The sequence below is a fragment of the Pipistrellus kuhlii genome, unplaced genomic scaffold (genome assembly GCF_014108245.1).
Source record: "Pipistrellus kuhlii isolate mPipKuh1 unplaced genomic scaffold, mPipKuh1.p scaffold_m20_p_47, whole genome shotgun sequence".
Taxonomy (NCBI): Eukaryota; Metazoa; Chordata; class Mammalia; order Chiroptera; family Vespertilionidae; genus Pipistrellus; species Pipistrellus kuhlii.
The window spans coordinates 544,337-558,683 of NW_023425548.1; the positions used below are offsets into that span (position 1 = coordinate 544,337).

The 14,347-nt window shown below is 50.6% G+C and overlaps 1 protein-coding gene across 9 annotated transcripts in view; it reads right to left on the bottom strand.

Moving 5' to 3' along the window:
- ACTR3B (actin related protein 3B) overlaps positions 1–14,347 on the bottom strand; it is a 43,525-nt gene that overhangs the window by 11,851 nt on the left and 17,327 nt on the right. For 5 of the 9 annotated variants that reach the window (XR_004983515.2, XR_004983514.2, XR_004983516.2 and 2 more), the window contains exons 5-10: positions 10,295–10,390; positions 9,305–9,460; positions 7,144–7,365; positions 6,314–6,457; positions 3,228–3,401; positions 1,001–1,093 (exon numbers count right to left, since the gene is read on the bottom strand). Coding sequence is in view for 6 of the 9 variants with exons in the window: in XM_036412721.2 (XP_036268614.1) it covers positions 1,001–1,093; positions 3,228–3,401; positions 6,314–6,457; positions 7,144–7,365; positions 9,305–9,460; positions 10,295–10,390 (885 nt within the window). In the remaining 3 variants the exon portion in view is untranslated. Of the gene's footprint in view, positions 1–1,000; positions 1,094–1,199; positions 1,351–3,227; positions 3,402–3,785; positions 4,162–6,313; positions 6,458–7,143; positions 7,366–9,304; positions 9,461–10,294; positions 10,391–14,347 lie in introns of those variants that run through there. The other 4 variants (XM_036412729.2, XM_036412726.2, XM_036412728.2 and 1 more) reach the window with 4 other exon arrangements.

Here is a 14,347-nt window from a genome sequence, read left to right on the forward strand (position 1 = left end):
GTGCAAATTTTACAACATGCTTTTCTAGCTATCAGTATATTCTCACATCTTTTCATTTGCATTTACACTGATTTACCTATTTTCACTGATTTGCCTATTTCTTTTTAAAGGCTGTATTCCATCTTATAGATCAGGGGTGGGGAACGTCCGGCCCACAGGCCACATAAGGCCAGCAAAATCAGTTGGTCTGGTCCTGCCAAGCATTAGGGGTGAGTTAATTAAATGTTTGACCAAATATAATAGGCTGAGTTTTAAGTTGATAATTTTATGACTCTTGAATGATGTTATAAATATCCAAATGGCCCTGGGCAGAAAAAAAGGTTTCCCACCCATTACAGATGAGAAGATGTTTCTGTAAAACTCGGCTGCCTTGATCTGAGAAAGGGAAGATGCAGTCCTGAGGTGGGAGAGCATGACCCCCTCATGCAGAGGTCAATCGAAGGTTAACCAAGGCTAACTGACCATCCCTTTCTGCTCTCAATATTTGGCGGTCAGCAATATTTCCTTTTATTCTGTAACTACATGGATTAGCATTTTCTCAAGTTCAAAAGTCCCTCCAAAGAATTTGGGGAAAAATATTACATGAGCATTTTCTAGTTGGTTGTTTCATTTCAGGCTCTATCTTCTTCTGGCAACACCACATTGGCACTGAACCTAAACACGCATCAAACAAAACCAGTAGAATTCATGGAAATTAGAGAGGAAGTTTCGCTTTTCTCTTTCAATCAATACATATAGTTAAAAGGGTCCAATTTAAAATAGCATAGCTTGCCAGGTGAGAATAAAAGACATAGAACAGTTAAAGTAATACTTCCGGTTTACTGGGTCATTCTTCCAAACAGCTAAGCCCTCCCCACTCCAAGAAAAAAATCTGCATTACACTGGCCTTTACCAAGCCCTGTGAGGCAGGAGGTGGAACAGGAAAGGCGTTAATGACTGCTCTGAGGACGCGGGCCTGCGCTGTGGAGTGAGCTCGGAGCCCTCCCCCAGCAGCTCCTACCTTGTAGAGCAGACGACGTACATGGTTGGGACAGTTCTGTATCACTTCGTCAACAACATCCGAGATGGACTCCATAAAATCCGGGTTGGCAAACTATGTTTTATATAAATGCAGAAGAAACATTACACATTGCTCTCAATAGGACAAAACAAGAACACTTTTTAAAAAGTAACTTGAACAAATACAGAATTTACTATACCTTTAAGCACTTCACATGGGAATGAACAACACGTCAAGTGAATCTCATGTGACTGTGTGCACGGACTGATGACGACATACGTCCTCTCAAGAGATGAAATGTGGGGTTTAATGAAGGAAAAATATGAAATGGTAACAAAAGCAGACCAGCCCTGCATCACAAATACAGTGAAACGTGTGATAAGACACTGTAAAAAGCATGTCCATGATGTATGTGAAATAATGACACACTATGAATATGTAATGAGTACATCACTTATGAATACTAACTTATGAAAAAATTATCCAAGATACAAAAAATAAAAAAACATAGTCAATGAAAGGTCACTGTATGGTGGCTTCAAAATGTAACGACTGCCCTGGCCAGTTGGTTGGCATGTCCTCCCATGCACCAAAGGGTCATCAGTTCAATTCCCGGTCAGGGCACAAGCCAAGTTGTAGGTTTGATCCCCAGTCAGGACACGTACAGGAAGCAACCAATCAATGTTTCTCTCTCACACTGATGTCTCTCTCTGTGCCTCTCTCTCTCTCTCTCTCTCCCCTTCTCTCCCCCTCTTTCTCCCCCTTCCTTCCCTTCCTCCCTCCCTCTCCTTTCCTCTCTCTCTCTAGAGTCAATGAAAAACAAATCCTTGGGTGAGGATATTTTTTTTTAATGTGACAATGCCCTGGCCGGTGTGTGATGGCCTGCAGACTGAAAAGTCCAGGTTAAATTCCAGTCAAGGGCACATATCTCGTTTGCAGGTCCAATCCCCCGCCCTGGGTCCATGCAGGAGGCAACCGATCATTGTGTCTCTCTCACATCAATGTTTCTCTCTCTGTGTCTCGGCCCCTTCTTTCCACTCTCTAAAACATCAATGGGAAAATAGCTGTGGCTGAGTATTAACCAAAACTTTTTTTATCTTATTTACCTTAGGGGATTTAATCTGAGGAAAGAGCACGGACATTCCGTTTGAAACATGTTTTAAAAGTCAAAGGAAAGCCTCAATGTGCATAGTGCTGGGAGGAGGTCACATCAGCTGCTCCCCGCTGCTCCCTGGACACGGCGGCTTCATGTCTATTCCAATCACTGATATCGAGGGCAGGAGGGGAGGAGTGTGGTGTTATTAGATTACAGTACTGGACACGTTTTGTGCCAGGTCCCAGTACAAAATAGTTCTATGCACATCTGAAAAACAAGTAGCAGTCTGCAATCTACCTATTAAACACAAACTGAATCAGGCAGGAAAATATACTGAAATATTTTAAGTGCATTTTATTTAAACTTTAAAATGCTGCCCCTTGCCGAAACCGGTTTGGCTCAGTGGTAGAGCGTCAGTCTGCAGACTGAAAAATCCCAGGCTCGATTCTGGTCAGGGGCATGTACGTTGGTTGCGGGCACATCCCCAGTAGGGGGCTGTGCAAGGGGCAGCTGGTCAATGTTTCTCTCTCATTGACGTTTCTAGCTCGCTCTCTCTCTCTCTCTCTTTCTCTCTCTCTCTCTCTCTCTCTCCCCCTTCCTCTCTGTAAAAAATCAAAAATATTTAAAAAAAAAAAAAAAAAAACTTGTAAAAAAATAAATAAATAATAAAATGCTGCCCCTTAATTACCGCTTCCAAAAAAGTCGTAATTTGTGACTCCCAGCTACAAGGCGACAGCTGTGATTCTGACAGACAGCCCTCAGGCACAAGCCTTGACTAAGCGTCAGCGGGGACACGGCAGCAGGTATCCTGGTTAGAAAGGGAATTCGGATGGAAAGGGAACGGTACATCATCCCCTCTGATACAGAGGCAACTCATTTTTATATCAGTGAGCGATTCATTTCAATTCCATTACCCCCACTGCCCTTCAAACTTCCTCCTAGCCACTCACGGCGTAATCAATGGCTCCTACTGCAGATAACCAAACCTGTGCAGCAAGGGGCGCAGTCGGTCACACAGGGCCTGTGCTCACGGCTGTCAGTCAGCCGGCTCAGTGACGGCACCAGCTTTACACACGAGGTGGCAGCATTCCCACACACGGTGTGCTTCACCACCGCAGGCCAGCACCTCACCGCGGGGCGGAAGGAAATCTCGGGGCCCAGGAACCGCTCGTAGCTCACATCCACCAGGAACTTCCTCTGGCTGATGGCCTTGATGCCTGTGTACTGCTTCATCCAGCTCCCGGGATCCAGGTCGTACTTGGCAAATTCCTTGACGATGTCAGGACAGGTGTAACAGTACTTCTCCTGCGTGCACACACACAAAGACGTCACAGGCATTAACAACCAACCCAGAGCCTCCGGCAAACACCCAGCCACCCACGCATTGAACACACCCCTGAAGGGAGTCCTGCCACACACCTCGCCAATGTGGACGTGCTAAGCCTCACACGTCATCCTTCACACAAGACATGGCTACGCTTTGATGCTGGACCTGTGAAGCTGCTTGTTTCAGGTGTCTACTAAGTATGTTGTCTCCATCACCTCTTTCTTTGTTCCTCTAAGGCGCCCACATGGCACCTGCCCCGGGTACCCACCACGATGATCCTGGACCAGCTGGCCTGCACTGCAGCCCCGCCCACTGAACATGGCAGACAGCCTGACAGCGCCGCAGCCACCACCAGCTGTCACCCTGCTGTGCAGCCACAGCACAGCACGGCCATCAGCCGCCCGGTGAAGACGGAGAGTCCTCACGGCTGAGGTGCGGGCTGCAGGAGTGAACAGACACAGATCCTGGCCGGGGGCAAGCGCTCTGGCTGAGAGTCCCTAACAAGCAGGGACGCGGCAGGTTATAGGCGGGAGGGCCCCGGAGAAGGAAGAGGCACACGCAGGCAGGACTGGCCCATGCTGCCGCTGCTGCTGCAAGAACGTGCCGGGCTTTCACCTTGAACCACCAGCCTACACATGCAATGTCTCCTCTGGGCTCTTTGGGAGGGCACCTGTCCTCAGAGCTAACCTCTGTCAGCTGCAGGTGGCACATGAGTACCAGCTTCTGAAAGTCAGCTTCCTGTGGGCAGATGGCAGAGGGGGGCACCTGGTACACAAGGAGCGAGACTGGCAGAGCAGCTACAGATCACCATGGAGACACTCACACCATGCCCCCTCAGGAATATGTAGGCACCCAGAATGGCTTCAGTGTCTTCCTGTGATCTGCACCCGCTGGTCCGTCCTACTCCCCGCATAGACGGTGCCCCCACCCCACGGTGGGAAGGCAGCACCTGGCCCTCTTACACCTTTGGAAGGATCTCTGAAGGTGTTTCTGCTGTGAAGTTTGAAGTTTGCTGGACTCTCCAAACCATATTTCCATTTCAACCTCAACATAATTGTAAGACTGGGGGCAGAGTTTGTTTGTACAAACTGTGTTCCTGACGAGAGTGAGCCCTTCGACACAGTTCAGCCTGCCAGGTGGAGACAGAGCATGGAGCTGTCCTCGGAAGCATGGTCCATGTCCTCAGCACCTCGCCTGGCCCAGGGACAGCACGGAGCCTTCATGGGAAGGTGGGTGGAGTGTGCAGGCTGGACTGGTGTTCTGAACTCACACTATGAGAACCCACACAGCCTCCGGCCTGCTCATGCCCACGGCCAGGGCCACGCAGTAACACGGGGCAGGCACTTCTGCCCCACGCACTCCAGGGTCCCTTCCTTCACCCAGAGAAGTGAGGCGGGAACCAACAGCAGGGCCACAGCCACCCAGAGGCCAGGGCAGCTCATCGAGAGCTTTACCTAAGGAGTCTCTTTCCTCCTGACCTCTGCAGCCTCAACAGCCAGCGCTGAATTCAGCGCGAGGAGAGGACCCAGAGAGCCAGTGAGTAAAGCAATGCCACTGTGAGGACCGGAAAGCAACCTCCTGCGCCATGACACTCAGGACTCTTGACTCACGCTCCCCAGCTCGATCCCGAGTGTCAGAAACAAGGGGCTCCATTCTGATTGACATTTGTCACAGATAGGGGGTGGCAAGAGCGCTTGGGTCAAATCTCTTTATTTTATTTTTTTTCACTAAAAAAAAAAGGCCGGGAAAGGACGAGGGGAGTTCTTGGGAAGCATTTTAGTCTAAAAAGAAAGTCTGATACTTGGCTCACCGCTCCCCAGCTGGGAAGGGCGAAGTCTCCCGGTCTGCTGGGGCTGCGCTGCCCAGTGAAATGAGCCCATCCCGGGAAACCGTGGCCCCAGGACAGCGGGGCAGCTGGCCACCTGGCTTGCCGGAGCCCTGACCTACACCAGTGCCCCCACCCTGAAACTCCCTCTGTTGCTACCCAGAATGCCGTGCAAATGTGGGCCGTCTATGATGCTGCCTGTCCTTCAGCCGGCAGGTTCCCGGGGGCTAAGCCAAGGAACACAGTGGGGAGCGCCCTCACTCCCACGGCAGCTCAACGTGACAGGAGACGCTCAAGCTCACGGCACACCCACGCGAAATTCTTCTTCAAAAACACACTAAATCCTCTCTCTTCATCTACACAGTAGTTATCCTTGCCTTCTTGAGAATCTCTTGTATTTTTACTAGAAATGTAATCGTCTGTCCTTTTGCAACTTGAAAAGTTCCCTTAAAAGGGTGTGTCAGCTGAAATGGACATGGTAACAGACTAAACTGGTCCATGAGCATTTAAACATGTCCTGACAAGCCATGCTCCTTCTTACCAAACTGATTTCCTTTTAAAACTTCCTGTACCTTTTTAGCATGGTAACTAGGGTCCAGTAAATATAAGTGGACTGTGCTTCGTGATTCTAGAGCCGAGAATGGATTGTTCTGAACAGCCGTTAAGGGGGTGCAAACCACACAACAGGGATGGGAACACGTTTGACACTGGCCGATACCCAGGACCCTGGCGTCACTGCTGCTGCTGCCAGTGCCAGCCGCGGAGGAGCGGAAGACTCGGTGCCTGGAGGCTGTCGAATCAGGCTCCAGTCGTGAGGCTGCACCCGCACGCAGGCTCTGCCTGGCCATCAAGCGGTTCTCATCTGCGCTGGGGCTTCCACGGCTGTTCCCAGGAGGGCCTGAGCTGTCCGTTTGTCAGCCCTTACTGAACTCCAAATGGATCAGGACCATATTCCGGAGAGGGAGCGGGAGAGGAAGGAGGGTGGGAGCAGGGTGGCGGCAGCAGGGAGGGGTGCAGCCCATTTCTCCTTCACCCCAAACCAGCCCATTCCCCGTCTGTTTTTACCTTAATGGCTTTTGCGGTCTCCAGTGACTGCTCAGGAGGGATTCCCACCTCCCGCTCCCTTAGCAGCTGTTGAATGAAATACGTAATATCTCTACCTGCGATCGGGATGTGTTTGATGCAGCTTCCGATTACGTAACCTTCCACCTGGGGAAGAGAGGAGGCAGAAGACTGTGAGCAAGCCCGCGGCCACCGGCTCCCAAGGCTCCTGCCCTCTCGGCCCTGACACACATTTACAGATCCCCACGTGGCTCCGCAGGCGAGGCCTGCTTCCCAATCCCGTGACCATGACCTGCTGGGGGTGGGGGGGCCCCCCCAAGCAGCCAGAACGGTGCTTTCCTCAGGAACATGCTCGGAAAACCACATTCCAAAACTGGATGCTGCATATCAGAACCAAAAATCCAACCCAACTACTTCTTAACAGGAAGAGTTTTACCTGTAAACTGCTAAGCCAACTGTAAGTCTACTTTTATTTAAGGACCTGTTAACAGGCTTCAAGCTGGGACCTCCGTCCAATGTGGGGCAAATGATCCGCTGGGGTTACAACAGTCAGTGCGGCCTGGCAGGCCCAGCACCAGCACCGAGGGCATCACTAAGCTCCCAGTGAACAGCCCCGGGTGTGGGGCAGGAGTGACTCTGCAGTTCCCCTAACACTGTGTCGGCCTTGGGTAGTCAGGCCCCCGCCCTGGGGCCTTCCTGGACTGTGGTGGCACTGTCTGCGGGCCAGCACCAGCCCCTCCCAGCCCTCCTGAGGGGAGGCTGTCCCGGGAAGCCCCAGGCCGGGCACACCCAGCTCCCCGACAGGGGCCGGTGGTCAGAGTGGATCCTCCCACCACAGGGTCACAGGAAAGGACGTGGCACTCGTCCCCAGGACAGCATGCTTCCCTGCCCCACGCCCTGGGCCACGGAGGGCCTGGCAGGGACCACGGACTGCGCTCTGTGGCGACAGCCACCAGGCAGAGCCACGGGAGGGCGCCAGGACAAGCTGCTGAGCCCCCGGGTTCCTTTCTGACGTGCCTACCGTCCGGAAGTAAGAAGATGTGGCTTCCCACAGTCTAAGCTATTTGTAAAATATTTTAAGGAAGGAGGGAAAAGAGGGAGATAAAAGATACGTCCAAATTATTAAAATAGTGAAGATCAACTTAAAATCTTAGGAATATCAGCTAACAAACCATTCACAATTATCACACTCCATGCCTCACACTTTCTAAAAGTTTGACAACATGAGCTTGGTCTCAGACTCAAAACACTCTACACCCCCGTCCTACACCCCATCCAACGACAGGCAGGCAGTGAATTAGGCTGGACTCCCCAGATGGGCTGTTACGTAGCTACTAAGTATTTTCACAGAATATTCAGCCATAAGCAGCACTATTAGGGATAAGTCAGCACGCAAGCTATAATGTTAGGGTTATACTGTACAATCAGGACACAGAACCGGAAACACGATGTTCCCATTTCGCTGAAAACGTGCAGGCGTTGTGTCTAGGAAACAAGCTTAGAAGGCTCTGCAACCAAAGCCCAGTGCCCTCTGGGTAAGTTCACGGGTATTCTACTTCCTCCTTCACATTTCTCCATTTCACTCCAATTTTGTACATATCATTTTTTGGGAAAACACTGAATTATGACACAGACAAAAATGTTAAAGCCACTTTCTCTGTGGGCCTCGACACCGAGTGAACCAGTTTTCCTTTCTCCTCCTCAATCGGATCCCGGGAGAGAGGGCAGCAGGCCCAGCGGGTCCGTCCTCACTGGCCTCTGAGGGGAGGACCTGAGAAGGGGCAGACGCTGGCTCCTTGGTCAGCACTGCTCTCAGGGCAGCGGCATGGACAGGCCTCAGCGATTCCTACAGGAGCGAGGGGTGAGACCAGCTGCGGGCGCCCAGCAGAGAGCCCGTCCCTCCAGATGCTGCTGCAGAGCGCACCCCGACTGAGGGCACGTCCACCGTCTGCCCTGTTCCCGTTCTGACCCAGAATTAAAGCACATGAGCACATCCTCACTGAGACCTCCTGAAACCTGAGGTCGTAAATGAGTTGTTTTTTAAAAAGCCCTAGTTTGCCTTTTCCGCAGGCCTCATACATACACACACCTGCACATGCAGACCGCGTACTTGTAATAAACGTGATACCCAGTAAGCGGTGCATCTGGGAGGAGGGCCTGAAGGGGAGATCGGGAACGAGAGCCGGTGACTCTCCCTGGACACCCTCTCCAGAGAGTGTCAATTTCTTCCCAAAGAACAACTTCGAACAAGTCATTTAAATAGCTGGGGGGGCGGGGGAGGACACGGACAGAAGTCTCCTAGAGCCCCAATGAGGAGTCACTTCTCTAACGTTCTGGAATGTAAAACCAGAAAGTGGCCCGGCAGAGAGAGCACTCTGCAAGTCGGAAGGTGCCATCCTCCCCTCAGCTCTTGTGTCAAACACAAGGTCCGCGGGCCAAATCCGTCCCGCCAGGCCTTGCAATGTGGCCCGCACCGCGCTGTCATCACTGCACTCCGCTGTGTTTCCATCACAATGATAGTTTATGACTGTTCAGTAAACCATTCGGCCCGCGATTTAGGCTGGATTTTAGATTTTGGCCCCTTCTCTGATTGAGTTCGACACCCCTATCTTAGACCATTCTCCACACCAGCAGGCCTGGTCCAGAGAGAGCTGGAGAAAGCCACCACGTCCTGTCCCGAACAGAGAGAGTCCTCCGGCGGCCAGGCGCCATGCTTACAAACCGATTCCCAGATGACGTCTGCCCCAGGCTCGGAAGGTGAGCAGGAAAAGCCCCCGGGGGCCGTGACCCCGTGACCCCAGGGGCCAGGCAGAGTTCTGTTGACCCCACCCAATGGCTGCCGTCCGACAGCAGAAGCTAGCTGCCCCCGCACATTTAAAAATGAGAAGGCCACAGATTTTTTTCTCCTCTTATTCCCTGGTCTAAGTACAGCTATGACTTTAAAAGTGGTATTTTAAGCAGGAAAGCTTTTCTTTCCTTTAACTGTTCCCTTACCTCTCTTCCGGTGAGTCCTACAAAGAGAAGCACTGACAGTCTGCTTACCACTGGGATGGCGTGGGTGACCCCGTCCCCGCTGTCGATGATGATGCCGGTCAGCGTGCGCTCGCCGACCTGCCGAGACGTCCAGGACGCCGCCAAGGGCAGCACTGCCTGGAAGGACACGAGCGTCCTCAGTCAGCCCGGGCGTCCTCAGTCCTCTGCACACTCATCCTCAGGTCAGGCAATCGGGCCCTCTCACTGAGCGAGTCTAACTCCCCCTCTTCATCTTCACCTGCCCCCAAAATTCAAATCACACCGGACAAGGACCATGTGTACTTAAACTGGAGGACTCAAGTTTTCAATAAAATAAATCAATTTTTACCCAAAAAAAGCCAGTGAGATGGGGATTTTACTATGGAATCAGAGGGTGGTGTTTCTTGCCCACCGTTCCCAGTGCGGGTCCACGGACGGACTGACGGCTGCAGTTCACTGGCCTCACCCAGACACTGGTTCCCCACCAGGGCCATCTGCCCCCAGAACACTGGGGAGGCCTGATGCTGTGTCTGTCACACTTGGGGAGACCAGGCGGATGCTCTTTCTAGGGGTCCAGGCCAGAGGCTGCTAACACAGAGAACTGTCCATCCCACCCTGAGGCTGGAGACCATGGACAGAGATGAATGCGGAGTAGGGTGTATGTAAGTATGAGTGTCTGTCTTCTGTGTGTGTCTGTGTGTCTGTGAATGAGTGTGTCTGTCCTGTGTCTGTGAATGTGTGTGTCCGTCCTGTGTTTGTGTGTCTGTGAATATATGTGTCTATCCTGTGTGTCTGTGTGTCTGTAAATGTGTGTGTCTGTGTCTCCGTGTGCTGTGTGTGTGTTGAGAGAAAGGAGAAAGGAAGAACACACAGCCCTATCTCCTAAGAGAGAGCCTGTGGAATCATCATGCCGTCCTGTAGATATTAGACGTGAAGGTCCTTTGGAAACCATAAAAATAACTTTGCTTTTACCTGAACTGCAGTGTAGAGTCCTGGCACATTAAAAGATTCAAACATAATTTCTACAAGATATTCTCTATTTTCTGGTGTGTTCAGCGGAGGTTCTGTCTGTAAGAAAGCAGTCACTGTGGTCAGTATCTGCCCAGATTTCATATAATTGCGTCAGAACTTAAGAGCATGATCATCAGGATGCTGTAGAGCACCCTTCCTTTACAGATGGAATAAGCAGCGTAGTTCCTTAAACCTGGCCTGGGCAGCATGGCTCAGTGGTTGAGCTTCGACCTAGGAACCAGAAAGTCAAGGCACATGCCCAGTTGCAGGCCCAATCCCCAGCAGGGGTGGCAGAAGGTGGTAGATTCGTGATTTTCCCTCATCATTGACCTTTCTGTCTCTCCTTCTCCCTTCCTCTCTGAAACCAATTAAAAAAAAAAAATGAAACCTGACTGTGGGGCTCAAAACCTGGAAGTAAAGCCCTCTCTGAACAATGCTGCTCCTGTGACCACCCAGACCAAGAGTGAGTGATGGAGAAGAGAGCTTGGTCTTTGCCAGCATCACACCTGAACAGCCTGACACTGAACAGACCCGCCATGGGCAAGAAACACCCAGCTGGACCGGGAGGGCACCCTGGGGACACCAGGACGTCAGGTCTAGGAGAAGGGCAGAGTTCAGAGCACAGGCAGGCAGCCCTGCTTCGAGCAAGAGCCAACTGAGCGGGACAGCGGCAGACGCTGCCAAACCCCTGCCACCAGAGCCCAGAGCAAGCTCAGACAAATGCCTTAGCCACCAGCTGCGAGGCAGAGCCCCAGAGAAAAGGAGCTTCGCCCTCACTGTGCCCCTTACCCCCACCCCAGCCAAAACCACACACACAGCTAATCCAGCAAAAATGTTCCTCATTCAGAGCAATGCGGAGAAATCAAGATGGCGGCATGGGTAAGCACCTGAACCTGCTGCCGCACACAACCACTTCAAAACTACAATTAAAGCTCTGACCAGTTGGGCTCAGTGGATAGAGCATCGGCCTGCAGACTCAAGCATCCCAGGTTCGATTCCGGTCAAGGGCCTGTGCCTCGGTTGCAGGCACATCCCCAGTGCGGGGGTATGCAGGAGGCAGCTGATCGATGTTCCTCTCTCATCGATGTTTCTAACTCTCTATCCCTCTCCCTTCCTCTCTGTAAAAAATCAATAAAATATATTTTTAAAATAATATCTTTAAAAAAAAAACTACAAAAAAACACACATCATCATCATCATCCAGAACCACAGGAAGGCTGGCTCAGTGGAAATTCTACAACTATCAGGGAAGAGAAAAGCACACTGGGACTCAGAGGAAGTGCGGAAGGCAGAGGTACAGAGGCGTGTGCACAGAGAGGGCTGGCAACTGAGTACGTGGCTGGCTTTTTCAATCTGCAGGGAGAGACAAGCTCCTGACTGCTCTGAACTCCAGTTCTGGGTGAGACTCTGGGGATACAGACTCATACAGGGAGAAACTGGACTGTCTGGCAGTGGGTAGAACTTGAGGGTGGCTTTCTCTCAAGAGGTGCTTGCAGTGACTACCAAGGGACACTGAGACCCAGGGACCTCTTAGGGCAGGGCTGATGGGAAGCCACTGTTGTTTGTTCCTCCCTGAGACTCCGCCCCATCCAAGCTGAGTGCATAGAGGCTTTTGCATATGAATGGCCTGGTCCTTTGACTTTTATACTTACCTATCAAACTGCATCTGAGTCAGTGAGACCCAGAACATCCAAAAGAAAGCCCAAGGCCCTACAGCAACTTGCATTGCTTCACAGCTGGGCCTCATCTGGGCACCTCCAAAACCCAAACAAAGAAGATGAATCTGTAGATCTCTCCATAGCTCCTGCTTGGTGGCCTCAGACAGAATCTAAATTAGCTTCTCCTTAGAGATCCAAGAGCCAGTGTACCCACGGGTCAAAATAGAACCATCCAGATTACAACTCCTCAGATCCATAAGAGACACACTCAGGGGGCAGACTCAGTGAGCACCAAAGCCCCACTGAAACAAGTCTTGCCTCATAAGGGTGTCTCCAGCACAGAAGCTCTCCCATCATAGACACAGCTGGTCCTTGTAACCAATTGGCCTGGAAATCAATTCCTCCCAGTGATGCCAACAGCAATCAAGGCTTAACTACAAGACTGTTCACACAGGTCACAAAAGGGTGCCCTAAGAGTGTCTACCTCAGGTAACTGGGGAGGCTGAGCAACTGGGCCCTATAAGACACCTAGTACACAAAGCCACTCTATCAACTCAGGGAAGCAGCCAAAATGTGGAGACAAAGAAACAGGTCACAAATGGAAGAAATGGAGGAAAGCAAACTACTGGATATAGAGTTCAAAACCATCGTTATAAAATTTTTCAAGAATTTCCTAGAAAAAGGCCGATAAATTTAGTGAGACCCACAAGGATATGAAAAAGAATCAACTAGAAATTAAGCATACACTGACTGAAATAAAGAATAAAATACAGAGATCCAACAGCAGACTAGAGGATTGCAAGAATCAAGTCAAAAATTTGAAATACAGAGAAGCAAAAAACACCCAACCGGAAAAGCAAAAAGAAAAAAGAATCCAAAAATATAAAGATAGTGTAAGGAGCCTCTAGGACAACTTCAAGCATTACCAACATCAGAATTATGGGTAAAATAGCCCTGGCTGGTTTGGTTCAGTGGATAGAGTGTCAGCCTACAGACTGAAGGGTCCCGGGTTCAATTCCGATCAAAGGCACATGCTCGGGTTTCGGGTCTATCCCCAGAAGGGGCATGCAAGAGGTAGCCAATCAATGATTCTCTCACATCATGTTTCTAACTCCTCTCCCTTCTTCTCTGAAATCAATACAAATACATTTTCTTTAAAAAAAAAAATGGTAAAATATCATCTGGTATTGATTCCAGATGAATAGTCACTGTCATAAAAAACCAATACCTAGTTCTGGATTAAGCCAGCAAACTGTACACCTGGATCTAATACTGCCCCTCCCCAATCTCCTCTGTAACTGCAGCAACAAAACCTTTTTTAAAACTATAGGCCTGGGGAGGGCGAACTAGAGGGGATCAATGGGGGAAAGGGGGGCATATGTAATACTTTCAGCACTAAAGAATTTTTTAAAAAGGGGAAGTGCTTTGTAATTGGGAAGCTTTATGAATATATGATATAATCATGTCCCACGTGGTAGAAAAAAACACAATTATAGTCCTGACTGGTTTGGCTCAGTAGATAGAATGTCGACCTGCAGACTGAAGGGTCCTAGGTTCAATTCCGGTCAAGGGCATGTACCTTGGTTGCGGGCACATCCCCAGTAGGGGTTGTGTAGGAGGCAGCTGATCGATATTTCTCTCTCATCCATGTTTCTAAATCTCTATCCCTCTCCCTTATTCTCTGTAAAAAATCAGTAAAATATATATTTTTAAAAACAACTATACATCCCTGCCTGGCGGCATGGCTCAGTGGTTGAGTTGCTGCCCATGAACCAGGAGGTCACGGTTTGATTCCCAGTCAGAGCACATACCCGGGTTGCAGGCTTGATTCCCAGTGTGGGATGTGCAGGAGGCAGCCGCTCAATGATTCTTTCTCATCACTGATGTTTCTCTCTCTCCCTCTCCCTCTCTGAAATCAACAAAAATGCATATTTTTTAAAAACTATAAATCCTCAAGGAAGGGAGGACAGGGAGGTCAGGGAGGAGATGACAACACGCTGGAGGCTGGAAAGCAGGTGGGCCTCTAGGAACTGAGCAAACCCAAGAAATAGCCTTGGCTCTGCTGGCGGCAACTCGACCGAGCAGGGCTGCACCCTCAGGAAGCAGGGAGGGGACGTCCCTACACCAGGACACGCCGCATGGAAGGCCCACTGCGCTGTGCCCGACTGGGCGCAGGATGCGCCCCTAACTAGCAGTCTGGGATGTGGTGGGAGAGGCGAGCATTCAACAGACCGAGTGAGAGCTGTCCCCTCACGTGGGCGGCATCACCCACAACCACCAAGGACCGAATGGAGCAACAAGACCGTAGAAGGCTGATATTCCCTCTCTTCTTTCCTCTTTCTTGCTCAACTCATAG